At 46.7% G+C, this 18,248-nt stretch overlaps 1 protein-coding gene across 1 annotated transcript; it reads right to left on the bottom strand.

The window, feature by feature from the left end:
- Window positions 1-13,538: 13,538 nt before the first annotated feature.
- Window positions 13,539-17,831, bottom strand: ZFP36L2 (ZFP36 ring finger protein like 2). Its single transcript, XM_074863591.1, has 2 exons — window positions 17,539-17,831; window positions 13,539-16,918 (listed from the first exon to the last, which is right to left on the bottom strand). The coding sequence occupies exons 1-2, from the start codon at window positions 17,587-17,589 to the stop codon at window positions 15,461-15,463; spliced, it is 1,509 nt and encodes a 502-aa protein (XP_074719692.1). The 5' UTR covers window positions 17,590-17,831; the 3' UTR covers window positions 13,539-15,460.
- Between the last annotated feature and the right edge of the window lie 417 nt (window positions 17,832-18,248).

The following is an 18,248-nucleotide window of genomic DNA, read 5'->3' as shown; positions in this document are numbered from 1 at the left end:
GCACATCATTAAGAGCTGTACAAGTGAATATGCCACATACAGGAGAGTGGTTTGCCATGCCATAAGTGTTCCTTTTGTCTGTAGCTTTCAAAAGGCTTTGCAAAGCAGGTATGCATTGGGCCATCTATATTGAAGGGAAATAAACATGAGGAAGAGCAAGTCTGTGCAAGATGACAAAAAAAAAATATTTAGCAGCCTAGAGTCAGGGCACCTGGGTTTTAACACCACTGTCCTCTCTACTAAACACAGAGTATAAATTCTGAGAAAGTGCAGGTTCTCACCAGAACTGGTATTAGAAATACTGAGGCAGCAAATGAAAACATGAGCTATTGTTTTCCCACTCTCACGTTAAGTGACCTCCACTACTTTTTAAGCAATGCCCATGTCTAACACAGCCAGCACCTCGGGTGACGTCCCTCATTAGCTACAGACCAAAACTTCTGGTGCAATTCTAATGCAGAGATACACCTCCTTTATGCTGAGGCCAAATTTACATCTACAAGAGTCCAAAGCACCCTGCATATGCTAATTGCCTCATGGAGCAGTAAGAGTTACCAGTGAGATACAAATTTTAGCAATTAAAAAAAAATTGAAAATATTTTTACTTTAGGTCACCAGAACAAAGTTCTGCACCCAACACAAGTCATCCAGCCCAAGCCAAGACACTGGCACACAGGCTGAAGATGTGATTGAATCAGAAAATTAGGCTCCCTCTTACAGCAAGTTGCCAATAGCTGCAAGGAAGAAGCAGGCATGATGGTCTCTTGTTGGTTTCTGACATCTGCATATCCTAATAAAGGACTGCTCTCCCAAAACATATGCCAACTGAATAACCCCTTATTAAAACTGGCATCAATAATAACATCTGTAAGTCTCTCCATAACCAAATAAATAATCATTGACAAACCACGCACCAATTACAACCACCAAGTGTTACGTATATGAGACACTAACCATCCTCAGCTGCCAAGGGTGAATCATTTTGGGTGGCTGGAAAGGGAGGGGAAGAGGGGAAACAGTGTAATGTCTTCTTAAACTAGCCTTGTTTTCAGTATAGCACTTCAGACTGATGGGCAAATATGGTAACCCAGCCAGTGGATACTGGATCCATCACATCCATCTAGGAACTGCCGTATAAGAGGCACTACAATGTCACCTCATCTTGATAACGACACAGAAGTGATTTAATATTAACCACAACAGCCACCACAGCTTGTCCAAATGCAAACACACCGAAATCTAAGCCTACACCCAGTCTTTCCATTTCTTTCAATAGAGGTCAATGAAAAATAGGGATATAACCTACCTGGTGTCCCACAGAAAAAAACCCCTGCTGTTAAAATTCTGTCCTAATATAAACTGATATATGAAGCAGCCTCCTTCTCAAGGAGGCCTTCATATTTGTACAGAGTAGATTTTAGCTTCCCACACTGACAAAGGAAAGAAGGAAGTCAGGGCTGAAACCCTCAGACTGTGCCAGAGCCAGAACAGCAAGATGGAAAACCAATTCCTTGAGAGCCGTACAATGTCAAGCAAAACCCGATACCCTAAGTTAAGTAATTAGGATATCAGGAAATAAATCATTTTGGGGTATAGCATACATAAGTTGAACTAGCCTAGGAATAAATTACCTCAAGAACAGCAAAGCTGCCACCCTAAATGACATCTGGACAAACAGATATAATGCTATGGAACAGAATCAGATGCCTGGCAATTCCCAAATGATTAACATATGTTCTCTTCTGTATGAAAATCCAGGATATACAAGGCAAGCATGCACTGTAACACTTTTCAGTTGTGGAAAGTTTGCCTTGAAGTAGGAAAGAGGTTCTGCAGTTTCTTCACAAATGATACAAGTTCACCTTAAACAGTACTTCAGCATCTGCTGGAAATTCTGCCAGCAGAATAGAATAGAATACAGTCAAGCACTGAACATCACTCACTATATTGATGATGACTTTAAAGACGGTGCGGTCACAACTGTCACATTCATAGAACTGTCATATATGTCACATGTTACTTGTCAGCAACATACACAGTGTGATAAAAGATCATCATGCAGCAAAATTAAAATGCTCTATTAGAAAAAAAAAAAAGTTATTTTGCATCAAACTTCTCAGGAAACAGAGCTGATGGCTCAGCTAATGAAACAGCTTAACACAGTTAACTGATTTGTGTAAGTATTATTAAACAGCACCATGAGTGACCAATCAATCTATCCTCACACAAAAAAATTTACATCTATGAGTATTTTGCACATCATGACCAGCCAAGGTATTTGTCCAGATTGAAGCCAAATGGACAGCAGGATTCTCATGTTGCTATTATTAAATACTTATATATTATAAACACACATTAAATAAATATACACCTATATTTATTTAATTATATAAACTATAAATACATAACACACATATACATGTATAAATGTATACAGCCACAGATACCACACACCAGCCCAGCCAGAACACAGGCAACTCTTTCATTTCTACAATCATAAGATCAATAAACAGCTTTACACAACTTGGAACAGGGTGCAGCTTGCCCACTACTGAAATCTGCTGTTCCTGTGACTAATGCTGGGTTGCATGTTTTCCATGAGGGAATATGTAGAAAGACAAAACGTGAGGTTAACACTAAGAATAACATGTTGAGGAAGTTGATAAATTTTAAATAGGAGGCCAGACCAATAACCCTCCAAACTGCAGTGACTGCACTCTGGTTTTTAGCAATCAAATCTAAGTCTGGCGTGGGAAAGTTCAGTCAGTACTTGCAAAGACATACAGTAAATAAGTATCAGTGCTCTTATGGATATCTTCCATCAAATAAAGTGGAAAAAAATATGCTCCTGCCTTGGTCCTTCAGATATCAGAAGATCATTTTTAAACTAAAGCAGCACATACACAGCAGAGATACAAGGCATCTACTCTGCGGCTATACTATAGCCATTAACCAGCTAAAAATTGTTAAAGCAGTTTTGCTGTAACACAGAGGGATTTATAAGGTCCTTTGGAGACCACATATTTGGAAATATGAAGGTCACAGTTCAGTGTATTCAGTGATGGATTGGAAGTGACCACTGAAGCTGCTGAACATCCAGTTGAAGGTACAATTAATCTATTCCCATAATGATGCCCGAATCGAAGTTAAAAAGACAACAATAATATGCAGGAACAGAGCATACTGGTACACGTGAATGAAGGAAACCAGGCAGCACGGGACACCTTTAGGGTGTGGGACCCAAGGATACTGGCAGGCTTGGTTGGAGGAAAACCACGCAGGAGTGGTGGCAAGCCATGAGAAGCAGCAGCCGAAGGTTGCACAACCTATTGGGAGATGGACTGTGTGTGAGACAGGTGATGATGCACATTTCTCTGTATTGCTTTCTGCTTTGGTGCTACCAGCTTGACACAACCTGTGCAGAACAGAATATTTCTTCCTAGGCCCACCAGAAGATGTTGCAGCTTCCCGAACTACCACCAGCACAGCCCAGAATGGGACAACAGCTAGGTAGGGCTGGTGTTTTACCAGAATTGACAAATCTCTGAACACAGGTAGTGTCACAGGGATGCTACTTAAAACTGGGCTGTGTGAGGACAAACTCAGCAAAGGAGTTTGCCTGCTCAAGGGAATTTATTACTTTTAATTACAAATTACCCTTCCCTTCCACCTCACACTCAGAAAGAAAGATTCTCTAAATAGGCCAATGACACTAGAGAGAAATAGGAGCCCCAACGTATGTGGAGAAGAAGGTACCTCTACCAACAGAACAGGATCGAGCATGACCAAATACATACACACAGCAAGTATCATGAACAAGGACAGACAGCACAGGCAGCATTTGCAGCCTAAGGCAGGCAGGGAGATGTAAGCCATACAAAATCAGAGCTTCAGCTTAGACAAAAGTTTACTCTTTACCCAGTCTTTCTTATTTACTTTAATTTGGTTGGGAAAAAAAAAAACAAACAACAAACAAACCAAAAAAACAAAACAACCAAACACCAAAAAACAAAACACAAGAAAAAACTCACAAGGATTGCTAGAATCTTCCAGTTCCCAAACCACCACAGCCCACCCAGGCACCTCCCATCCAGGTACATGGCAAATTAAAATTAATTTCATTTTAGAAAAGTTAACCAGATTTGGAGGGGGAAGGCTAAACTAAAGGTTTGGGCTCTCTCAGGGCTGGGTCTGAGTCCTTATCAGTGCTCCCAGTTGGTACTTCAACACAACTCCTAGCTCTCTCTTCCCTGAAGAGCTCACTCTTTGAAAGTACTTTTTCCTCTCATTTCACTGAAGCAATTATATTAATCAGGTGTCATGATATTTACCAAATAAATTAGGATTTCTCTTTCTTACTTTTCTTAGCCCTCTCCAAATACCAGCTGCATACCTCTCGTGCCAAGCAAAGGCAGAGCGCCCTTTATGAGAGGACTTCACACTGAAGGAGAAAACTTTCCTGTAAATCCAAATCCATCACTGCAGTACAGCTTTGGTCACTCTCTGTCTTCCACACCAGAATTCAAACATAAATACAGCTGACACTATAGAACACCAGTAGTGAGGTAAGAGAGCTCCATCATCACAGGCACTAGTGTTCTCCTAAGCTTCCCCCTCATCCCAATTACTACAAAGAATCATTCAAAAAAATCAAAACTTCCGTTCCTCAGAATTCATAAAATTCCTTAGAAAAAAACCTACTAAGAAGTCACGTACTTACATACTTTGCTGAAACTCGTAGCATAGAAGCACCTGGGGCTTGTAGACACAGTGCTCTGCACAAATAAAAGGGTTAGAGCAAGCTTCAGGAAGAACATGACCTCCCTTTCACCCAAAGCTCACCAGGACAGCTGGGGGTCTGCAAGTCATTTTTGAAGCACAAGCATTTCCACCTGGACTTAATTGGACTCATTGAGAGAACTGAGAACAAACGAATTCAATGAGATTGGGTTCTGTTGGAACATTTTAGTCCTTGGGAATTGTTTAATTCATAAAATGATGGACCATTTGCATCATAAAATCTAACTATACTAAGAGGTTGTGGAATATTGAATGCTTTAGTGAACCATTTCTGTTATGTTGGATGCAGTACAAGGGGAAGTTGCACACAACAGTATTTACAATTTCTTTCACTTTTCTCCATGCAGCCAAGGCAACGAGGCTACTTACATGCTGTGGTTTCTAACTTACAAGATGCGGTCCTTTGCTTGCGTAACGTTGGCACAATCATGAAATATTAAGTTCTGCCTTTTTCTATGTTATTGTAATCCTAACTGGCTGATTTTCACACTCCCTCTTTTTCCTTTTCTACTACTAGTTCTGGAGTTACAGAAAGTACATTTCCTGTATTTTCAAGGAAACTTTTCCAAGACAATTAGCATTTGCTTTTCCATCTGGATAACACTGTCCACTCGATCTTCATGAATTCCACACCACTTGAACAATTGCTCTTTCCAATCAGTTTTTAGAGTTGTAAGGTGAAAACACTGCATGTTATAAAGCGCTAGTTATCAAAAAAGCAAAGAAACACAGACAGGTCCTTTCCCCTTCACATCTCCTGCATCAGCAGAGGACCAAAAGCTCCACCTCATTGGTGTTTTCACTTGTTTTCTCAATATGCATGCCCCTGCTTAGGTACCAGATTGCAACCCAGGAAACAGCTTGACACGAGGGGAGCATCACACCTGGAACCAATGGTTCCTTGTTTTAGGGCAGAGGGCTAAGGAGAACAGCCACCTGCCCCTGGCGTGTTACCAGCTGTTCTAGGCTTTAAGATGCTCACTGGGGACTCCGACTATACATCACAGCAAGAACTATGGCCAGCTGAGCTCCCAGAGGCCCTGCTAAACATCTGAGGCAATTTATAATAAAATATTAAGTATTGGATTAAGATTCCCATGCCAATGACTGCAGGAGCAGTCTTGGCAAGGCTAAATAGTATTTCTGAATAAAACAATTAAAATCAGTGAAACCAGGAGCAAATATGTCTCTGATATGCTAGCATAACATTCACATGTCTCCTGCAAGGGACTGAGCAGGATCCTGCCCCTCTTGGCTTTACTGTCCCAAAAGGGTCTCCTCCAGATTAAATCCTAGCTATACTGTGAGTCAAACTCTTCCCAGTTTTGAGTGGTGAAAGCAAGCTGGGAGCACAGACCCATTCTGCTGCCTACCACCGCTCTTCGTCAGGGGCCGCCATCCCTCTGACAACAGGCCATACCTTTATGAGAGCAAGGGTTTCTTGAGGGTATGATGACACACACCTAAACACTGTTTTTCAGGATGTAAAACATATGCAGATATTTCTATGTTTTGGAAGGTTTTGGTAACATGCATTTTAAGAAATTGATCTGTAAATCTTATCTAAACTGACCATCTTTACAGTTATTAACAGTGAAACAGTGAAAATTTTTTTAAAAATTCATTATCATGTTTTATTTGTTCCTATCAAACTAACAGCACCTGTTCTATATTAAACTCCAAGTGACTGCTCTCCGGATCAGAAGTTTAGTATTGCCTAATGTATATATACCATTGTCTGTGGTATTCATGTTACCTCTTTGAGAGCTGGTATTTACCAGTGGTTTGAAAGAATCCCTTTCTAAATCTCTCACTATTAGTCTTGCAACAGCAGATTGTACTCACCAGTCAGGTTGCATTCCTGTAATTACTTTTAAGAATAAAGATTATTTCCACCAAGTCCTACTAACTCCACAGGTGCTGAACTTTTGGGACATATTTCTTTCGGTCATACCAACCCAGTCCACAGTTGTCCCTGATGGTGTGCCCATATCTACTATTGGGGAAATGGAGAGAAACTTTTTAACGAGCTGATGTCATCTTCTTTGGTAGAGCCGAAGATCTCAGGTGTATCATCCCTTCAGCTTCTTATGATCATTCGTTTGTGACAGTCAAAGAGTTGTATTATTGGAAATATTCCCTGGCCCCATGCTTTGTTCACAGTCATCAAAAAGCATCCGTTGCAGATGTCACAGCCATTAAATGGTGGCCTTACATTTTCGCTTACATTTGCAGACAGAGATAGACCCCATAAAATAGATGCTTATTACTGGCTTTGCAATGCTCTTGCAGCAAAGATTTTAGTATTAACTTTTGTGCTATGAATTCTAAATTTCATCTTGAATTTAATTTTAAGATGCAGTTTACCATAGGAAATATTTTGAGTAGACAGGAGAGGTGTTCACGTTGACAGAGCTGTGCACCACTTCCAGGGGAGACGGCTTTTCGAGGCTTCCAGGTTTCCCCTTCCTTGACATCATCTCTCCAGACTTCCCAACCACACTTCCCCAAAAGCAAAACAGCCAAACTGAAGCAAAATGCTCAGGTTCAGCTCTAGAAAGCTCAACAGTTCACTGCACGAGGCTTTGCCTCCCTCTGTCCCCTGGACATCATTTGATACATCCTGAGATTTCAACCACGTATGCAGAAAAAAATCCCGCAGAACATAACTTAGGCTGTGGTTTCACAGGTGGTTCAAGGCAATATAAAGTTGCACTGAAGCTGAAAGCAGAGGTCCGAGCCTCACGTTACTCACATACTCCTGCCCTCGCTCAGGCTTTTGTTCTACAGCCACGAGGCCATGGGATGAGTCCAGATCAGAGCACTAATCTAGCAGAAAACAAATTCCCGTCTTTTTAGAGTTAGTGTTCATTTGGATTGGCAAATCGCTGCATTCCTCATCTGATCTGACCTTTAAAAAAAGTATTTGTTAACACTGAATTCATCTTCTAAGATTTACAGCATGCTGTTCAGCCCTCTTAACACAACAGCAGCACTCTGTATCGAACCCTCCCTGCTTACGCTGCTGTGCCACTTCTGCAACAGAGCCAAACGGCATCCAGCTCAGGAAACAATTTGCCCTCATCCAGGTGCAGGCGCACGACAGGCACAAACTGACCCCGGGCCCTGCTGCCCCAGGAGGAGATATCTGGGCCTTCCCTTTGACGTGCGTCCACTGTTTCCACTGCGCTGCCGGGCAGCAGAGGCGTCAGGCCAGCTCACAGACCCTCCCAGGGAGGGCAGCTGGAGGGGCCACATTCCTCTTCTCCCTTCCCTATGCTCCCTCACCCATAGGAAGAGTAAGACACCACCCAATGTCATTAGCTGGTTTACGGCCTCTGCTAAGAGAAGGAACCAAATTTCAGAATTGATGGCATTTAGGAGATTCAGAGATACACGTGTGCCCCCCCACAGCCAGAGCTATCTACCATCCACAGCCAACAAAGCTGGAATTTTAAAGCAATTAAAAATTAGGGTGAAAAATTTACCATCCATCCATGGCAGAGTCAGAAGGTTCACATATATATATATATCTATAGAGATACAAGAAAGCCTTAATAAACACAAAAGCCAGCTCCTAGCGCTCCTCTGCAATGAGGGGATGGTTTTCACACTGCTATTCGGCTCCCTTTGCATACAGTACAGGGAACCCTTTTCCAACTTTTAGGCACAGCTGAAGGCTAATCAAGATCTCATAAGTTACCAGGCCTCTTACTGTTATTGAATTTCCCTCCATTTCTTATCTTGAGTAGCTATTACGATTCCAGGTATTCAAGTGAACGTTACTCAGAAAAGATAAGGTAATAATCCATTGATACAGGACCCTCGTATTTAGATTTCAGCATATCCAACTCCCTGTTTATGTTATTAACCATGGTAGAAAAAAGGGGGTTTAAATTACCCTGTATTTCCTTCTCAGATGGTGTACAGAATGGAAATTACTCAGCAGATGTCATCTATCCCTCTTCAGCAACAGAGAGGAGATTTGTCAGGGTAATTTTCCCTGCTTTCCTCAGGAATGTTAATTTTGGGGGGGTTCACCCCAAAATGTCTCCATTCACACATCCATTATACCTCTTTGAAAGGAGAGATGAAATGACGCATATCTGTTTGACTAAGCTTTGAGACAAAAAATTCTTTTTAGAGACACGGTCCTCTAGACCTCAAGGGAGGAATCTCATTCCTCCACCCTCCTCTCTGATATTAAATTCTTGATATTAATAAAGGCATTAGACCTACAAATCAATGTTCTTCAGTACATACGCTGCAAAAATTACACAACCTGCTAAATCTATATCAGCTGATAACAAGCATTTCCCTTCACATTCCGAACTTCTCAGAAGATGCAGAACTTTGCCACAGAACCATTATTTGATTTCCGGTAAACCAGACAAAATAGCTATTCAGGAATACATTCACATTAATTAAGCCCTATGTTGATTTGAGCCCTCCCTTAAATGTCAGTATCTTTTCAAACAGCACAAGAAATACTCAAGATCCATGAGAGACATTTATAATGACTCCAATATGTAAAAGGAGTTTTAAAATGGGCATACCAAGAATTTCCCAAAGAACAGTATAGGAAACAGTACTTCTTCAAACTGAGCAAAACCCACACAGAAAGGATAAGCCAATCTAGCAGCAGCTTGGTGGGGAGATCCCTTGTACTCCATCCTGTCACTCCTGCCTCCTCTCCAGGGTGCAGGGCTCTACCTCCTCCTCTTCCCTTACACCAGCTCCAAAACTCATCAGACTCCCTACTGACTTGCTTCAACTCTATCCCAGCAGAAAACGCCATTTTTTTCCCTTTTTATTTTTTTTGGTTAATAAAATGCATCAACCCCCAGTCAGATGCGGCAATTGCCAGAGCTGGCTGGTGGTGAGTGGACCTTTCGGTGGCAGTGGACAAAGCGCCCACTCCGGGCCACGTGGTGCAAGCTGTGAGCAGGGTGCTGGGGTGCTCTGCCTGATCAGCAACCCAAACCGGCTCAGGGAGTGGGTTAGAAAGGGTTGCGGAGGAGCACAGCAGAGAAACCGCTCTCTTCTGGTGGAGGCAACCTGCTACATCACCTTGAGTATAACATTTTCATCCCAACTTACTTCTTTAGCAGATGAGAATTTAGAGGTCTGGCTGTGGTCATTCAGGATATTCCTGCCCCTCTCTGGGCAGGTACTAACCAGTTGCAGGGTTGGCAGAAGGGACAATGTAACTATACTTCAGATGTAATAAAGTGGGAAGCCCAGTACATTCACCTTAAACCACTGAAGAACAGAGTTTTGGCTGAAGTGTCGGAAAGCGAAGTTTCAACTTCCAGAGCAAATGTGCTGCCAAGGTCTGTGGGCTCAGCAGGGAAGACCTGGAATGTCCTATCTTATCAATGACAGAGCACCACTGCCTGTCAAAAAAATCTCTGTCAAGATTCACATTCAAGGTCAGCAAGAAAAGACAGACCACACAATTAAAAATACATAGTACAAGCCCCTTAGCTTTAATGCTATATTAGTGAAATGAAAAAATAAAAGTACATCTTGATCATAAACAAAAATGAAATCTTGTGCCTTCTTTGAAAATGAGGTTGTCAGATGCACCCTTTTTAAAAAAAAATCCTGCACACCTAATGATGGGATGGGATGGGACGCGATGGGATGGGACGCGACGGGATGGGACAGGATGGGATGAGAAGGGACACGATGGGATGGGATGGGACGGGATGGGATGGGATGGGATAGGATGGGACAGGACGGGACGGGACGGGACGGGACGGGACGCGATGCGATGGGACGCGATGGGATGCGATGGGATGCGACGCGATGGGATGCGATGGGATGGGATGGGATGGGATGGGATGGGATGGGATGGGATGGGATGGGATGGGAGGAGGGCAATAATTTCTTTTTCAAAGTAATGTAAGAGTTGCATTGGACATTTAAATGATATTCTGGAAAAGGCTCATCCCCTGCATATGTATTTGACCACTGAAGTACTGGTTTGCTGCATTCTGCATTCAGCAATACCGCAGAGGAGCCGGCAGCCTACCAGCTCCTCCAGTGACCATGTACCCTCTTCCACAAGTAACACAGACTGTGCTGTAGTTCCAGCTTCTACACTTGAACCAGGCATAAATCAGGGGCGTACAGCAAAATCGGCTCATGCTTCAGCCATGATACACTAAGTGAAGAGCAGCATTCCTGTGCTTCAGGCCACACTGCTGGGACTATTTTTGGTGCTGTGCAATCTGTTCAGCTGTGTGCTGAATTGGGTTTAATTTTTTGTATTAACTTGGGTCAGGCAGCAAACCCCAAAGCCCAGAGAAAGCAAAAGCACCGGAGTTACAGCACACCCGCTCTACCTGAAGAAGGCAAACTGAGAAAACCTGAACAAATAAAAAGCCCCCAAGAAACTGAGAGGACTCGGGAGTAAAGATAAAAACTGCTGATTCTATACATTTGAAAACTTCCTTATGATTATACCAAGGCACTTTAAATCAATTCCTATTTCAAGATCTACACCATTACACCTATTTCTACAAATTTAAGTTTTTGCTACAATTTCTTTCAGATTATCAACTGATGGAAGCATGCAAGACCAATAATTAGTAAAATCCCCATTTTCCTTATCCTCAAAGTCATTTTAGGTGCCCCAATTATTAATAGAAATATCACATCTCTAATGGGCGATAGCAGGGACCTTTGAGTTCCTTCTCATCCCAAAGCTCTTGAAGAAAGACAGTTTATTTTTATGCAGAGTTTATCCATTTATTGCAAGGTATCAGGAAATTTCTGAATGGTCTGACCAGCTTTACATGCTTCGCTGAGTTTTTAAGTGAAAGCAAGAGAACATCGGCTTAAATCAACAATCAAGTCACCAGTTTAAAGGTTAACACTTGATTCTGCAGAAGAAACAGACATTTATCTTCCAGTTCAAGGACTTCTGTTTTTCTGAACAGCAGCACATAACGCTGTAACAGCCTGTTTGCAGTACACTTTTGCAGAGATACAAACAAACCAGGGCGCAGGATGGGTGGCCTCAGAGCATCGCTCACTCGGAGCAGGGCAGAGAGTGGCTCAGGCCCCACTCTCCCCACGTACTGGCACTCCACTAGTCCGCCGGGAGACACTGGTGGGCTGTCACCCATTCCATCCTGGCAGCCTTTTCAACACACGAAACGCTGGCATTGACTCCAGCGCAGTTGTGTTTCACGTGGGGCAGCTGCTGTCAAGCTTCCAGAGTCTTGTTCTAGACAGGAGACACCAAAACCAACCCCGGCACCCTCACCGAGATCCTGTCCAACCAACAGAAAACCGCAGGGAAGATGAAAGTACTGCACTGATGAAGTACAGCTGTCCTAGATAAGTGAAATACAGCAATAAATAAGGTCCTTATCTGCTGTGGCAAGAAAAAGGCAGGCTCCGGGGAAGAGGTGGGCAAGGGAGAGAAGTGAGAAACACACCTAAGGAAGAAGGAAATATGAAACTAAATGAGACATGCACTCCTGATTAACACAGTTTTAGTTTGACAATTAAGTTTCAAAATCCCCAAAGTGAGTTAAGGCATCAACTAAGGCACAATCAAACCAACGGCTACTTTCTGTTCCTGCAAAATAGTGGTGAACGCCTCCTCCTTGCAGCCCCACTATCTGTACCAGCGATGCCTGGGGAAGGACCCACCCGGCCATGCTCAGTGCTACTCCGCAGGCAGCACGGAAAGGAAGTTTCTTCAGAAATCAGTTTGGGAATCAAAGGGACCAATTCTGAGCCAATGTCAGACCGATCCATAAAGGAAAGGGTGATTGCTGTAGCTGGGATGTGTTGTCATACATTGCTTACGTTTGTTTTAATTTTAAACTGAGAGTCAGTCCAAGGTTTGTTACACAAACACATGGCACCGGTATTACATTCTACCTTGTATTTATAGAAAGTACTGTGGCGGTCCAGGCAGTGCAGAAATGCCGTAATGTTAACAACATTTATTATTAGTATGACAAAAGAACAAAAATAAGCCGGTAGAAATTGTGACTTAAAAGTTTAAGGGACTGATTAGAGTAAGGGACCAAACTGTGGAGTTATTACCTAAAATTCCTCCATTATTAATGGACAGTCCCCAGGCCGCCAAGTATTTTGTTATATAAATATACCCTCAGAAAGGTGATTTGTTTAAAACTCCAGCCCTGAAAACTGATTAACACATTTAGTGCTAGCCTGATGAACGCCGATATGCCCTCAGCTGGATGATGGGAGCGTTGAGGCAGAAGTCCGCATTCCTGCGAGTGAAGAGGAACAAAGCTTTTGGGACAAAGGGTAAACCTTAATTATGCCTTTTTATTACCCAAACTGCCATTTCCTCCTTACCCCAAACAAGCTGGGAAAGCTAATGGCACGCTCACATATCCCCATAAGCTATGCAATTGATAAATGCCATTACTAGATTTTTCCACTCCAGCTGTTAAGCTACAAGCAGCAAAGGTTTGATCCTTCACCCTCTTTTTGAAAAAGGAATTAAAAAAAAGAAAAAAGGCAGCATACAGTACACTGCTAACGCTAATACTCCCGAACCTTCTGGAAGCGTTTATTAGCTTTGGCCGCCGACCAGTGATTGCTGCAGGAGTGTACTGGAGCTGCAGTGAAAACTGGTTAATCTGTAGCTAGACATATTTGTGATTGGGGGGTGGTGGCAGTGTTTAGCAAGAAATACTTGCTGCCTGGCAGACAGGGAGGGCTTCAACAGTTTGGAGAGTTACTTTTTTTTTTTTCCAAAAAAATTTTATTGGGAGAACTACAAAACATTTACAGTACAAAGTTTACAGTCTCACACAATTTGTAGTGAACTGACTCCCGAAAAATATATTACAACTCAAGTTGACTTATCCTTTAGTTACATTCAAAACATACTTCTGTTAAAGTAGTCCAAAAGAGTACATAGTGCTCAATCTGTACCTATGTACAAACAAAACTAAGCTACTGCTCATTCATCCACCGTCCAGGAAAGTTTTGGAAAACTCCTGACTTTCTACATAAGGAAAAAAAAAAAAATTACAAGTTTTGGAATTCAATTAAACAAGATATGTTCATGTACTGTATAAAGTTTCAGATCCAAAGATGGCCTCCATTCTTACAAAATAAAGAGTGGCAAAATTTTGCTGTAGTTAAAACCCATCCCTACATTCAAATTATCTCAAGCATTAAGAAAAATACTTATTTGGTTGAGAGAGATTTAAGGCAAGCATGGACCCTCAAGAAGGCACTGTGAGACATAATACTGGGACCCCCAATTATTGCTACATACTTTGAGACTATATCACAGTGTGATTGGTGGAGTTAGGCAACAAAAAATACTTTTTGGTTACTTTAAACAAGTCTGAATTAGATTTGCCACTTTGAAGTCTGATTGCTAAGTCAGTCTTTTTTTTGTTGTTGGTTTTCTTTTTTTTGTTTTTTTCTCGTTTGTTTTTCAACTCGGACGGGCTACAACCATTTACATTCTAAAAAAAACCCATAGAAATTCCTCAAACTACTTCCACAGCATCGAGACCGATTTCTATAAAGAAACCATGCAATCTTTCAGATTTACGTAAACAAGGAAAGAAATTAATGAAATAAATATTACATACAATCTCTTAAATTAAGAATTTTACTCATTTACAATAAAATAACCAAGTGAAGTTACAAAAAGGCATATATTACTGTGAAAAGAACACACTCCACATTTCGCCGATTAATAATGGCAATCATAATTTAAACATAATAAAAGAATATATATCTATTGCTTTTCATCATACCCGATAAATACAGTATGAACAAATTACCAATGTATACTTTTCACAAGATAATAAATAAGTTAAATAGTTTCATATTGAGTTGTGTGCAGTGACTCATTCATGCAATCAACTCAAACAGCTAAAAAAAAAATTAAAAAAAATCAGCAGTTATTCTCCAACAATTACAAACTAAACTCAGTTGAGTGCTTCCAAATAAAGCAACAACAAAAAAAATTGTTCTAAGCCAAACATCCACTAAGTGGTGGCAATGGAACCAATATTAAACTTTGGAATGAAGGTTTTAGCATTTGTTATAATAATAATATATAGATATATAAAAAAAAGAAGGTTGTTATCAAGGCATATTCTTGGCAGGATGTTGGATTTTTCTTTTTTTTTTTTAAAAGCTTATAGGTTTAGTATGTTCTGTGTTTTTATTTGAACTGGATTGAAAGACAAACTAGTTTGTAACTCTTTTTGTGTGTGTCTGAAGGTTTGGAGGAGCTGGACAGGCAGGACTTGCGCTCCCCGGATTGTTTGTTGCTTTCTGGTGGTGTCTTTTCTAATGCTCTTTTTTTTTTTTGAACACAGATGGAATGGCTGCTGCTGGTGCATATTATAACTTGTCTCCAAAGAACAACAACAACAAAAAAAAAAAAACCCCGAAACGAAAATCCCCCTCTTCCAAGGTCTCTCTATAAAAATAGGTTTGTTCAGTTCGTGTCATTTGCCCTTTTGCAAATTGCTTTTTTTGTTTTTTGTTTTGTTCAGCTCTCGGTGTATATATAGATAGATATATATATATATGTAAAAAAACAAAACAAAGCAAAACGAACAAGAAACGGAGAAGGAAAGGCTTCGCTTTCTTCGCTCGTCAACTTACGTGCCGGCTGCGGCCGGCCCCCCTAGTCGTCGGAGATGGAGAGGCGGCTGAAGATGGGCAGGCGGCGGCCCGAGTCCAGGCTGGGCGACTCGGAGCCGCTGAGCGAGCCGGAGCTGAGGGAGCCGCTCAGGTAGCTCTCCCGGTCGGAGAGGGAGTCCGGGGGGCTGGGCGGCGCGTCGAAGACGGGCGACTCGGAGAGGCGGCGGAGGGGCTGGAAGCTGAAGGGCGGCGAGGCGGGGGGCGGCGGGCAGCCCCCGCCGGGCGGCGGCGGCGGCGGCTGCTGCTGGCAGCGGTAGTAGGCGGCGGCGGCGGCGGCCGCGGCGGCGGCGGCGGCGAAGTTCTGGGTGTGGAGGGCGAGCGGGGCGATGAGGCTGCCCAGCTCCTGGCCCGAGAAGGCGAAGGCGTTGTTGGCGCAGGGCGGCGAGAGCAGCTCCTCGCAGAAGGAGGCGGAGACGGGCGGCGGCGGCGTGCGCGACCCGCCGGGGCTCTCCAGCAGGGCGGCGTCCAGGCGGCCGCCGGGCGGCGGCGGCGGCGGGGGGGCGGCGCCGTGGGGGTGCGGGGGGTGGTGGTGCTGCTGGTGGTGGTGGTGGTGCTGGTGGTGGTGGTGGGCGGAGAAGCCGGAGAAGCTCAGGCTGTGGTGCAGCTTGGGCCGCTCGCCGCCGCGCGGGTGCCCGAAGCCGCCGCCGCCGCCCAGCGGGTGGTCGCGGGGGGCGAAGGCGCGGAGGTCGCCGGTGCTGCCGGCGGGGTGCGGGGGGGGGTGGTGCGGGTGGTGGTGCGGCCCCGCGGCGGCGGCGGCGCTGGGGGGGGCGGCCGTGCCCCCGCCGGGCGCCGGGCGGCGCTCGTCGGCGTTGTGGATGAAGTGGCAGCGCGGGCCGTAGGGGCAGAAGCCGATGGTGTGGAAGGTGCGGCAGAGCTCGGTCTTGTACTTGGGGTGGCGGGTGAGGCTGCGCAGCTCGTGGAAGCCGTGGGCGAACTGGCACTTCTCGCCGTACTTGCAGGCGCCGCTCTCCTCGAAGGGGCGGCACAGCTCCGTCTTGTAGCGCGTCGAGTTGATGGGGGCCCCGCCGCCGCCGCCGGAGCCGCCCCCCTTGCCGGCCGCCGCCGCCTGCTGCTGCTGCTGCTGCTGGAGCTGCTGCATGAGGTGCTGGCTGCGCTCGCCGTTCTCGCTGAAGGAGCGGTCCCGGAACTTGTTCTCCTTGTTGAGCAGGGCCGTGGGGCTGCTGCTGCCGCCGCCGCCTCCGCCGGAGCCCGTCTCCTTCAGGCTGCCGAACGAGGAGGAGGAGGAGGACGAGGAGGAGGTGGAGGAAGAGCTGGAGCCGGTGGGGCTGGGGAACTTGGAGCCGCCGGCCAGCGCCGGCAGGTTGCTGGTCGAGTGCCGCCGCAGGAAGCCCGGCGCGAAGCTGGAGCTGGGGGGGGTCACCGGGGTCCCCACGGCCTTCTTGTCCAGCATGCTGCTGAGGTTGGTCAGGGACTTCTCCGTCTGCCGGGGCGGGGGGAGGGGAAGGAGGGAGGGAGGGAGGGGGCGGGGGAGACAGGGAGCGGGAGAGAGAGGGGGGGGTGTTGCAGGGTGACCGCCAGCCCACCGCCACGGCTCCCGCGGCCGCCCAGCGCCCCCTCCGCGGCACGGCGGGGGTCGGGGCGGGGGTCGCGCCGCCCGGCCGGTCCCGAGCGCGGCTCTGCTGCAAGCGCCGGCGTGCCGGGGCGAGAGGGGCAGAGCCGGCGAGAAGCCCCCCTTTACGGGCTCTCCGGCGTGCGGCACTTCGGAAAAGTTCCTCTCGGCGTCGCAGCGCCGGCGGGGCGGCCCGGCGCCTCCGCGACTTCGGCAAAAGCAGCCCCCCCACCCCCCGAAAGCCCCCGTGGGGAGGGTGCAGCACGGCGCGCCTTCCTCCTCTCCCTCCCTCCCCAGGCCCCACAGCCTTGCATCAGCCGGGCCCGCGCCGCTTTAACGCGGCCAGATGCCGGGCGGCGACGCGCCCGCGCACCCGGGCCCAGCCCCGCCGGGAGCCGTCGCCGGGACCCGCAGCACCGTCCCGTGGAGCCGTCGCACCGTCCCGGCGCTGGCAGCCCGGGTCGCGCCTGGGCAGCTACGCTCCGCCCTACCTTGCACAAGAAGTCAATGTCGTAGAAAGCAGATAAAAGTGTCGTCGACATTTCTAGATCCTGTAATGGTCGGAAATACAGGAAGGACCGAAAGATCCCGCTCTCCTCGGAGGGTTTGGAAAAGCCACGACTAGATAGGAGGGGGCCGTTTGCTTGAGATCCGAAATGGTCCCGTCTCCTTCCCGGCGGGGCGGGCGGGACGGCGGGTGCCGGGCCGAGGCGGCGACGGCGGCTGCACAGCAGCGGGCGAACTGCGGGAACTCCGCGGCGCCCCGCGCCGCCCCCATATAAACGCGCCGCCGCGGCCCGCGGGGGCGGCGCCCCGCTCCGCCCGCCCCGCTCCGCCCCGCCCGGCGGGGCCCAGCAGGGCCCCCCCCAACTTTCGCAAAGGGCCGGGAACGGCGGCGCGGGCCGGGCGAGGCCGTGCCGGGGGGGGGGAGCGGCGGCCCCTCCGTCAGCCCCCGGGACCCCCGAGCCGGGTGCGGGGGCGGCGCGGGCGGAGCGGGGCTCGGCCCCTGCCCAGCGCCCCTCGGCGCACCCCTCTCCAAACCGGCGGCGCCCCCCCGGTCGCGGCGGCCCCAGCCCCAGCCAGCCGGCCGCGCACTGCCCGCGCAGCCGCCCCGGGCGGTTGGCGGCTGCCGCCGAGCGGAGGCGGGCGCGCAGTGCCGCGGGAGAGGCGCGGTAGCGCCGGGGACACCTCTTCCTCCCGC

The sequence above is a fragment of the Strix uralensis genome, chromosome 3, assembly GCF_047716275.1.
Source record: "Strix uralensis isolate ZFMK-TIS-50842 chromosome 3, bStrUra1, whole genome shotgun sequence".
Classification (NCBI taxonomy): Eukaryota; Metazoa; Chordata; class Aves; order Strigiformes; family Strigidae; genus Strix; species Strix uralensis.
Note: the sequence above shows the minus strand (reverse complement) of the source record. Positions and strands in the feature narration are given on the sequence as shown.

Coding starts and splice junctions, on each gene's coding strand:
- ZFP36L2 (XM_074863591.1), bottom strand. CDS start 17,589: ATGTCGACGACACTTTTATCTGCTTTCTACGACATTGACTTCTTGTGC. Junction 16,919..17,538: donor ACATTGACTTCTTGTGCAAG/GTAGGGCGGAGC, acceptor CCGCCCCGGCAG/ACGGAGAAGTCCCTGACCAA.